This window comes from Rhinichthys klamathensis, unplaced genomic scaffold (genome assembly GCF_029890125.1).
Source record: "Rhinichthys klamathensis goyatoka isolate OS25496 unplaced genomic scaffold, OSU_Roscu_1.1 h1tg000558l_1, whole genome shotgun sequence".
NCBI lineage: Eukaryota > Metazoa > Chordata > Actinopteri > Cypriniformes > Leuciscidae > Rhinichthys > Rhinichthys klamathensis.
In genome coordinates this window covers 782,929-793,681 of record NW_026607026.1, presented here as the reverse complement: position 1 = coordinate 793,681, position 10,753 = coordinate 782,929, and the positions used below count along the sequence as shown (strand labels likewise).

Genomic DNA, 10,753 nt, shown 5'->3' with positions numbered 1-10,753 from the left:
GGTTTACCAAAGTGCTGTACAAGCAATAATTAAAATAAAACAATAGCATAACAACAACAAAAAAACATTAAAACACAACAGGATCATAGAAACTTAAAAAGAACAGCTCTCATACCGAATTAAACGCCAAATTATAAAAAATAACCATATATAGTGGCCATTACAGTAGTCAAGGCGGGTTGAAAGAAAAACATGTTTCAAACCCTTTCAAAATCATTAAAAGACAAAAAAGACGACTTTTGATCAACTGGAAAAAATTTATTTGATTACTAAATTAATCTGTTTATCCAGTTTAAACTCAATGTCAATTATAACACTCAGGTTTTTTACAGTAGGCTTCACGTAAGGTTTTTTGGCACTCAAATCCAAATCAGGAAACTCACAGGCACCAAATATTATGACTTCTGTTTTTTCTTCATTACATTTTTAAAAATGTAAGGCTATCCAGGCTTTAATATCCACAGTGCAACAATGGTGCTATTGAGTTAGCATCTTTCCGTTTCAGAGGCAGATAGAGCTGTGTATCATCTGCGTAAAAGTGAAATGAGATACCATACTTCTTAAAAATAGACCCTAGAAGAATAAGGAAAATAGGATAGGCCCAAGAATGGATCCTTGGGGGACACGAAAAAGATGCCGAAGAGGACACAAAATCCCCAAGGCAAACAGAAAAGCTTCTGTAAGACAGAGTTAAATGTCATAGAGCCGTTTTTAAACGAGCTGACAGCGACGATTAAAGTCATTATTTCAATTTTCTAAGTGAGTTATTATATTTAACCAACTTCAGATCGATAGATTTTTTATCATTTCACTGCTGGGAAAAAGTGAGTTCATTGGGATTTGTAAATGGATCAGATTCGATTCTCCGGAAGTAGCTCACATCAACTATAAAACATTTTGACATTTGGCGCAGTGAACGGATGTGAAAGTGTAAATTCAAAGTCAAACTAATGTTTTCTCCAATGTCTTTAACAGAAAACTGCAGGCTTATAATTTTAACATAAAATGAGTAATTGCAAATTTAAAAATATTATACATTATGTGTAATAGTACATTCTTTAATATATTATACTTACCAAGACAATTAATGAGACTTGACATCATTACTCAGTATAGGTTTTTTTATTTATTAATTTAAAAAAGTTATAAAAATATAACTTTTGGTTATATTTGAGGGTTAAATTAAGTTTTTAAATGCATATTAAAAAAATTCAGTCTCTCATTCACATTATAAAACTGTAATGAAACCCACATTCCCAACATATTGGGCCCTGTCCCAAATGGCACCCTAAACACTCGCAGTCTTGCTAAGGCAAAAGTGCGCATCGAGGGCACATATTGACCGCAAAGGGGGCACTCACGACCCTTCTGACACCTAAAATGGCAAATGGGACCCTACCGTCTCATGGACGTAACGGACTCGTGCACGCAGCCATTGTAAGTCCACAAGGCCGAAAGTGCACATGAAGTGTGTCATTTGGGACAGGGCCCGGATTGTCCACTAGAGGACAGAAAACGTTCAAACACCTGTTTTGTTCTGTTCATTAACACTGATCAAAACTGTGAAACTAACACTATAATGTAACAGACATGATGATATTAATATCTGCATAACAGACAAGATCACGGTCAGGGCCGTTTGAAGGAATTTGGGGGCCCCAAGCAAAATGGACATGGAGGCCCCCCAAGCCTCCTCCCCCCCCCCCCCCCCCACACACACACACACTTACACACACTTTATATGAATAAAAAAGGTTTACAGTGCAAATACTGCTGTTGCATACTGTGCATAAAAAAAATAAAAAATTACAGTGACATAAGCTATGAAAAAATCATGTTCCTCTGCCTTTTTCAGGTTAAATAATGTTTATAGATAAGGTTACAAATTATTTATTAAGTAAAAAGACTGTTTGCTAACAGTTAAATGACAATTAACTAAATATTAAATAACTAACAATTTACCATCTATTAATGATTGTTATTATAAAGTGTTACAGAAAACTTAAAGATATGTTACCATTTCCATATTTTGATATTAGAAGGGAAGGGATGCTGCTTTCACTACCAATGCTTAAAAACATCCCAAGCTAATGTTTGATGCACGGAATTTATTGTGTGGTTTTCCTAACCCCCATTGGTAAATAGATTATCACGGTGGAATAGTTGTGCTATGCCACTTTCATCAAAAGCAATGTCATGTCATTAAATACGATAAACAGTGATTCTGGAACTCCTTAAACCGTTAAAAAAACATATTACAGTATGTAACGTTAACCATATTCCGTCCGTTCGAAAAAAAATTTGCACTAACTGTTCGTTACAAGCAGCATTTGCCGTCAGGCAGGTAGCTAACATAAACACATTTTTGCTAGCCTAATGTTACCTGCTGCAAAATTACACCATTTGTACAAGACAAGTAGAGCTATTTTTATGCAGTGTAATTTATTACTTTACCACTATCTGGTATTTTTCTTAACCTTCTCTTCCTTTCTCTTCTTTCTTTTCTGGCTTCCTGAAGCATAATTCCGCTTCATGATAACTCCCGAGGAGGTTTGTATTTTGCCGGCAGCAGAGATCACGTTGGCTGGCTGCTGTCAGCGACTACTGAGGGGGCCCCCTTGAGGGGGATTCCGATAACAGTGTCATTGCACTTTACTGCATTGACTATCAAAGGGGCGCTCACAGTTTGTCGTGGCATTTTATTCTTAAATAGTCGTTGTCTTGGGGCCCCAGTCCAGCTCGGGGCCCCAAGCAATTGCTTGGTTTGCCTGTCCTGTTCCGACGGGCCTGATCACGGTTAATGGTAACACGTTCCATCAACCTTAAAATAACAAATAACAAAAAAAATATGTTAGTGTGGAGTTAGAAGAAACCCTTTGTCATTATACTTTTCACAGGCATGCAGGATCATTTCAAACACATTTTCCAGGGTGATAGACTTGAAGGCTCTCTATAGACGAGAGCTTTCAGAGATCTGTCCGTTCTTCAACAGTGAGTTTGTCTCCTCTGACGCATCTTCTCTTTCTGAGGAATCTGTAAGATAGTGTCAAAAAGTGCTGATGTTACAATTACAAATACTCAAAGAGGGCCACATTTATCCAATCAATCCAGTAAAATGTATTATTTGTTCTAACTTTATTACACTGACAGATTTGAGCTTCTCACCTTGGACAAGAAATGTCTTGGAGATCATATCTCTCCCATTCCTGATGATATTTAGTTTATAAACTCCAAAGTCTGTAAGTCTGATGTCCTTGATAGTGAGATATCCAGTTTTGTGATCCAGGTGAACTTGGACATCATGAACTTGGATCAGGCGGTCATCAAGATCGTGACTACCGCTATTGTTCACTTCATTCAGTCTGGCGATGATATCAAAAGGATTTGTGTGATCTGTGCCTGATTTAGCAAACCTCCACTGTAACACATCACAGCGTTGTATTTTAGTGATGCCAGTGTTTAGAGTGATGGAGTCTCCCACCATCACTGACACGGTCTTCATTTCAACTTTCTCAGGAACGACCCTGTCTGCTGAACAACCGGAAATGGAGATAGAGATTAAACATTGTAGAATGTAAAGCCTGCGCCCTATAGAGTTTCATGACTGAACTAGTGATGGGAGAAACAAAGCTTTTCAAAGCTTCGAATCAATTTATCCAATTGCTTTGCAAAATTATTCATATTTCGAAGCGTTCAAAACACCACACGCTGGCGACCCCTGCTTGTCAGAACAGTGGAAACATGCATAAAACTACTATTATTCCTTTAATAATACAAATGTCCCATTAAACATCTACACATGTATAAAACTGATCAGAGATCAGGTTAAAACCACTTGTTCAATGGTTCGCCACTTGAGAGCGATATCACTGAATCTGCATGATTTCACAGAGATCAACGCCTGACAGCGGTGAATCATTGACATTTTAAAACATATTGAAAAAGCTATGATGTAACGAAGCCTCGTTTACTGAAATCACGTGACTTTGACAGTTTGATACACGCTCCAATCCATCTACTCAAAACAAAAGATTTGTAAAGGTTTCGAAGCTTCGTTGAATCAGTGTTTAGAATCAGTGTTTAGAATCGCCCATGAATTAACCTTACTAGATATACACTCACCTAAAGGATTATTAGGAACACCATACTAATACTGTGTTTGACCCCCTTTCGCCTTCAGAACTGCCTTAATTCTTCGTGGCATTGGTTCAACAAGGTGCGGAAAGCATTCTTTAGAAATGTTGGCCCATATTGATAGGATAGCATCTTGCAGTTGATGGAGATTTGTGGGATGCAGATCCAGGGCACGAAGCTCCCGTTTCACCACATCCCAAAGATGCTCTATTGGGTTGAGATCTGGTGACTGTGGGGGCCATTTTAGTACAGTGAACTCATTGTCATGTTCAAGAAACCAATTTGAAATGATTCGAGCTTTGTGACATGGTGCATTATCCTGCTGGAAGTAGCCATCAGAGGATGGGTACATGGTGGTCATAAAGGGATGGACATGGTCAGAAACAATGCTCAGGTGGGCCTAAAGTGTGCCAAGAAAACATCCCCCACACCATTACACCACCACCACCAGCCTGCACAGTGGTAACAAGGCATGATGGATCCATGTTCTCATTCTGTTTAAGCCAAATTCTGACTCTACCATCTGAATGTCTCAACAGAAATCGAGACTCATCAGACCAGGCAACATTTTTCCAGTCTTCAACTGTCCAATTTTGGTGAGCTCTTGCAAATTGTAGCCTCTTTTTCCTATTTGTAGTGGAGATGAGTGGTACCGGTGGGGTCTTCTGCTGTTATAGCCCATCCGCCTCAAGGTTGTGGGTGTTGTGGCTTCACAAATGCTTTGCTGCATACCTCGGTTGTAACGAGTGGTTATTTCAGTCAAAGTTGCTCTTCTATCAGCTTGAATCAGTCGGCCCATTCTCCTCTGACCTCTAGCATCAACAAGGCATTTTCGCCCACAGGACTGCCGCATACTGGATGTTTTTCCCTTTTCACACCATTCTCTGTAAACCTTAGAAATGGTTGTACGTGAAAATCCCAGTAACTGAGCAGATTGTGAAATACTCAGACCGGCCCGTCTGGCACCAACAACCATGCCACGCTCAAAATTGCTTAAATCACCTTTCTTTCCCATTCTGACATTCAGTTTGGAGTTCAGGAGTGATCAGGTGGTGATGGTTATGTTTTAACATAATAATCATTAGTCCTGAACTCATTTAGAGTCTAATCTCTGAGTTAAATGACGTTTTTAAACAAGCAACGATTAAAGTCATTATTTCAATTTTCTAAGCGAGTTATTATATTTAACCGACTTCAGATCTATAGATTTATATGAGTTTCTCATGTGTGGTCTGGTTGCTGATGGGATTGTTCAGCACACAGCTGTAGGTGTTTTTATCCTGATATTCCACCTCCAGAGGTAGAGAGAGACTGATGCTTAGATCAGACGCACTGATGCTGGACAATACACTCATTCCTGCGTACCAGGAGAGAGTCGCATCACACACATTCAACACTGAACACACCAATGAACACGATGATGATGATGAAGAACAGTGTGAAGAGTCACTGATGATGACAGGAACTGGCAGACGAGCTGGAAAACATCAGAGAACAAACAGAGAATAATCAATTACAATTATATAAATATTTATCTAAATAGAGCCACCTTGATTAAGTAGTTTGAAGAAGTTTAACATGTAGCCTATAAAAGTGCACATTCTAGTGGACGAGGGTTTGGTCGAGAGGTAGAGCTGGGTGTCATCAGCATAACAGTGGAATTGAATGTTAAATTTGCAGAAGATATTGGGAAGGAGATAAATGATGAAAAGTAGGGGCCCCAGGACAGAGCCCTGGGGCACACCTGAAGTGACGGCGGAGGGACAGGATTTAAAAGACTTAAATTGAATTAACTGAGTGCGTCCAGAGAGATAAGATGTAAACCAGTCTAACAGAGTGTGGGTGATGCCGATGGAAGATAACCTGTTGAGGAGGACGGTGTGACAGATGGTATCAGAGGCTGCACTCAGGTCGAGGAGGATGAGGATGGTAAGGAGTCCAGAATCAGCTGCCACAAGGAGGTCGTTGGTGATTTTGATAAGTGCTGTTTCAGTGCTATGAAGTGGACGGAAACCGGACTGGAACTGTTCATACAGGTTTTTGTGGGAAAGATGAAAATGGAGTTGAGAGGCAATTGTTTTTTCAAGGATTTAGGAAATTAATGGTAAATTGGATATAGGACAGAAGTTGTTGGAGGGATCAGCACCAATTTCAAAATTGGGGTAATGGCAGCAGTTTTGAATGATGTAGGGACAGTTCCAGTGGTGAGAGAGGAGTGGATGATATCCGAGATGAGGGGAACCAGGGAGGGAAGGCAGGCTTTAACAAGTTGTGTGGGAAAGGGGTCAAGTTGACAAGTGGAAGGCTTGGATTTCCTGATGAGTTCTGTGATTTCTGAAATTGTGGGGAGCTGGAAGGAAGAGAATGAATGTGTGAATGGGTGAAAGTCAGCTGAGATGCTGAGGTGAGGGATAGATCCAAGGTGCTGGTGGATGTTTTTGATTTTTTTCTGTGAAAAATTACATAATGGAGTTGCAGAAGGAGGTTGTATACAAGTGAGGGGGGAAGAAAGTCCTGGGGTTGGGTGATATTGTTAAGTAGGGAAAACAGTGACTTGGAGTTTCCTTTATTGGCAATGATTATTCTGGAGTAGTAGTGGGTTTTGGTGCTAGCAATATAGTCCTTATAATGTAAGATTTGGTTATTATACATTTCTTTGTGAATAGTGAGACCAGGGCTGCGTCCCAATTCTCATACTATCCGTCCTAAATAGTATTCGAAAATAGAATTAGTACGTCCCAAATCGTAGTATGTTGAAATGAGTGTTCCACAGAGACCCGGATGGTCTACTTTTTCCGGTCAGAATCCGAAGTGCAGATCGATGCGCACTCTAACGGCTGATATTGCCCACAACCCATCGCGCGTTGGACGAGGATTCGATTAGAACTGCAAACACGAGTGAAAAGTGTTAAAAAACTACAGACATGGAGGACGCGCGAGTCCGGCGGTTATGTAGAGAAGTTTAGGTAAAGGGGTTTGAGTGATTAATTATCAGTATCTAACCTGACGAAAATTAATTTATTCAATGTTGTCTACATTATATTGCATCTGCAGCAGCATTGTGAACTTTTGTAAAGATACGTTTAGCCATTAACTTTTAAATGCATCATTACATTCAAATTGCAAACACAAGGAGTCTCCGCATTAATGACCCACGACTGCAGATCAACGTGCCACAACATTTCTCTCCGAAACGGTAGGACATTTAATTAGATTGAATGGAGGATTTTAACTGTGACGAGATGATTGACAGGGCAGTTTACGGTGACAGGACGCACGCGACAGATCTGTCCGTTAAAGATGACGAAGTAGTATGTCCCAAAGCTTGCCTACTCTTTTGCTACACACTCAAAAGTATGTACTTTTTCTTCACAAAAAGAGTACTATAGTTATATTATTATATTGTTACTGTATATACTATAAAGTTAGTTAGATTTAACTTAATGTTACTTCCCCTATCAACTGAGCAGAACGTAAAAACGTCATCATCTCAATTAGCCAACTATAAAAGAAACTGTAATATTAATCATTTTTGCTGCTGACTGCAAAGCAATGAAATCAAACCGAATGCATATATTTTAACTACTCACCAGAAACAATAATACTAAATTTTTGGGCTGTGACCACATTTCCGCCAAAGATCTGTAGTTCATAAAGTCCAGAGTGTTCAGTTTTGATGTTTCTGATTGTAAGATCTCCAGTCTGATCATCTAACTCCAGCCTGCCTCTGAATCTCCCATCAAGAGCATTACTGTATAATGAGACAACGCTATCTCACGACCAATTCGTACGAATTTGTATGAATGATTAAAAGGTGGCTAATTCGTAACAATTCATACGACCTGGCTCGTACGGATTCGTACGATTTGTCTAAACCCACGTGATGGGTAGGTTTAGGGGCGGGGTCAGGGGTAGGTCATTCGTATGAATTCATACGAATTTGGAATTCGTAAAACATGTACGATTTAGCAAAAATCCTACAAATTCGTACGAGCCAGGTCGTATGAATTGTTATGAATTAGCCACTCGTACAAATTCGTACGAATTGGTCGTGAGATCGGGTTGAATGAGACCATATTGACCAGTCTGTTGATCTGAGCGATACGAGTGCTGTCAGGTCCAAACGTCCACAGTATCAGCTCAGCTTTCTGTGTTTCAGTAACATCAGTGTTTAGAGTGGGAGAATCTCCCTCCATCACTGACACTGTCTTCACTGCGTCTTCAGCACCAAACACACCTGAGGAACAAACAAACAGTTTCTCAAATGGAGATCATTTCTGACTTAACGACTTCATGAGACTTAATACAATTTAAAGTGTTAGTAGTATGTTCTGTCTAGTCGGACAGTTCTTAAAATCTCTCAGAGTGAGTCCACACTACTAAAATAAAATCTCAGATACACTTTATTTTAAGGTGCAATTGTTACAGTGTAATTATATATTTAAGTACTGAGTAATATTAATTAACTCATGTACTTACTATAGGGCTATAGGATAGGATTAGGATTTGGTTGAGGTCAAGTTGCATGCAATTATACACAATTTATTGTTATTACTACGGTAAGTACATGTAGCATATGTAACAAGGACACCGTAAAATAAAGTGTTACCAATATCAATGCAGGAGTCGTAGCTTTTGTTTTAAGCCGGGTTCACACTGTGCAATTTTGGCCACGATTTGGCCGTCTGAGACAAATTTTGCAAATCCTAAAAGAATCCTCTGATCCTACGCTAAAATCTGAAGTCTTTGAACGTTAGTTTGACATGTTCACCGACAGCCGATTAATGACCGTTGCAATAAAATTTTACCTCAGACGAAATTCATTGGTTGATGATGTAAAACTCCGGACTTGTTTTCTTACTCGTTTTTAACGCATCTTGACTGCTGTACAGTCTGACATCATTGACAACTGAGATCTTACAGTGTGACATGACTTACAGCGATCATCATTTTCATACAGTCTGACAAGCAACAATCATAAAGGACTATTATAAATATTATACATAAAATGTACCCCTGGCTTTAGGCAATAAACTGAGATTAATTTAATTGGGACAGGCTTCATTGTGCTGCTGTGACGCAATCAGCCTTCGAATGTGAAGGATGCAGCCTCTGAATTGGGCAATTGTTTATGAATGTTTTTTTAAATCTTTGACTTGACTGATTAGTTCAAAATGCTGTGATCTTTGTTTGGAACTATATTCGCTTCTGAAATAGAACAACACAGTCAATATTGTGTCTAAAATGTTTTACATTAATATTGTTTGTTTATTGAACTGTTTTATGTAATCAGTGTCACATTTTCAATCGTGATGGTATTCACTCTTGGTAGTGTGATGTTGCTTAACTGTGTCTTATGTTATAAACATAAAAACTCCACATTTTGATGTTAACTGAGTTTGTTTGTGCTGATCTCATTTGTTTCAGTTTCTCCTCGGGAGACTGCACGGCCCAGGCAGCAAACTGACAGGATCATTGTAGAAATTATGTTTCTCGTGGCATCGAAACAACGTTGATCTCCGACGTTAATAGCCGTCTAATTGAGTCTATTCTTGGGCTCTGGTTAGACATCTATTAGATTTTCACTGACAGCCCAAATTTAGCCTTGTTTTAGCCTAGACGTCTGGGCTGTGTTTTGACGGCTATTCGACTTAGACGTCTTTTAGATGCAAAATTGCTTGCTGGGTAATTTTAGATCAGATTCCAAACAGATACACAAATAATCGGATTTGGACTGTGTGAACTTTAGACACTTCTGTATCCCTTTTGATCTCTTTGAATGGAAGTCTATGGAGCTTGTTGCTAGGGTGCTCTAAATGGTTGCTAGGGCATGGCTTGATAGCTTCACTGTCATCCTGAGACACTGATTGGTTGCTTGAGTAAAATGAGCACCCTCATGTCTCTATAACATTGTGATCCAGTTAGCCTTTGTGCAATAAAAAAATCATATGCAAGTTACCATAGAAAATAAACACGTGTGCGCACCGGTTTCATCGGCAGTCCCTTCACCGTAGCCTAGTAGGCCTATCTGTGGGGCAATTCTAGCAGCTCTTGCCCCTCAGGGAAATGTATGTTCTTACAGAGCTTTCCAGCCTCTTCAAATGTGGTAACCCACATGTTTCTACTACAAAATCCGCGCTCGGAGCTGTCAAAATTCGTGCCTATGTTATGGGACTTTTTATAAGCGATAAGCAAACATCGTACGACCGATCGATTAAAAAAAGTCATAGCACACCTCTCCTCAATAAGCCGCACGATTTTAAAACTCCTCATTCATGTGGATTCTTCATCTTGTCCAGAAGAAAAAGAAGCATGCCAGAGAACAATGCTTTGCTTAGCCGCACTACTAACTAAAAAATTGTTGCACTTAGAACTTAGAAGAAATAATGGATGCCAACATCAGCATTTTAATGAGACGTTGCATTTGGACAGGTAGGGGAGACCGGGGACAGTTGCAACACTTTTTGCATTTGGCGCTGTTACTCAGAGACGGTTTGGATTAGACAAACCAATTGTTTAGACCATAATCTTACATCTGTCTGTTAATAGTCTAAACCATTTAAAGATCATTACAGAATCTACATTTTTCACAATTTGCATTTGAATGTAAGGAGTCAGA

At 39.3% G+C, this 10,753-nt stretch overlaps 1 protein-coding gene across 1 annotated transcript; it reads right to left on the bottom strand.

The window, feature by feature from the left end:
* Nucleotides 1-5,342: 5,342 nt before the first annotated feature.
* Nucleotides 5,343-8,391, bottom strand: LOC130073735 (SLAM family member 5-like). The gene is made up of 3 exons (XM_056239310.1): nucleotides 8,208-8,391; nucleotides 7,725-7,899; nucleotides 5,343-5,611 (listed from the first exon to the last, which is right to left on the bottom strand). The coding sequence occupies exons 1-3, from the start codon at nucleotides 8,328-8,330 to the stop codon at nucleotides 5,343-5,345; spliced, it is 567 nt and encodes a 188-aa protein (XP_056095285.1). The 5' UTR covers nucleotides 8,331-8,391.
* Between the last annotated feature and the right edge of the window lie 2,362 nt (nucleotides 8,392-10,753).

Bases quoted from the DNA above. Each gene is read 5' to 3' on its own strand.
- LOC130073735 (XM_056239310.1), bottom strand. From the start codon at position 8,330: ATGGAGGGAGATTCTCCCACTCTAAACACTGATGTTACTGAAACACAG. The intron at 7,900-8,207 runs GTCTCATTCAAC...TGAGATAGCGTT, and splicing joins TCAACAGACTGGTCAATATG to GTCTCATTATACAGTAATGC. The intron at 5,612-7,724 runs GTGAGTAGTTAA...GATGTTTTCCAG, and splicing joins ATTTAGTATTATTGTTTCTG to CTCGTCTGCCAGTTCCTGTC.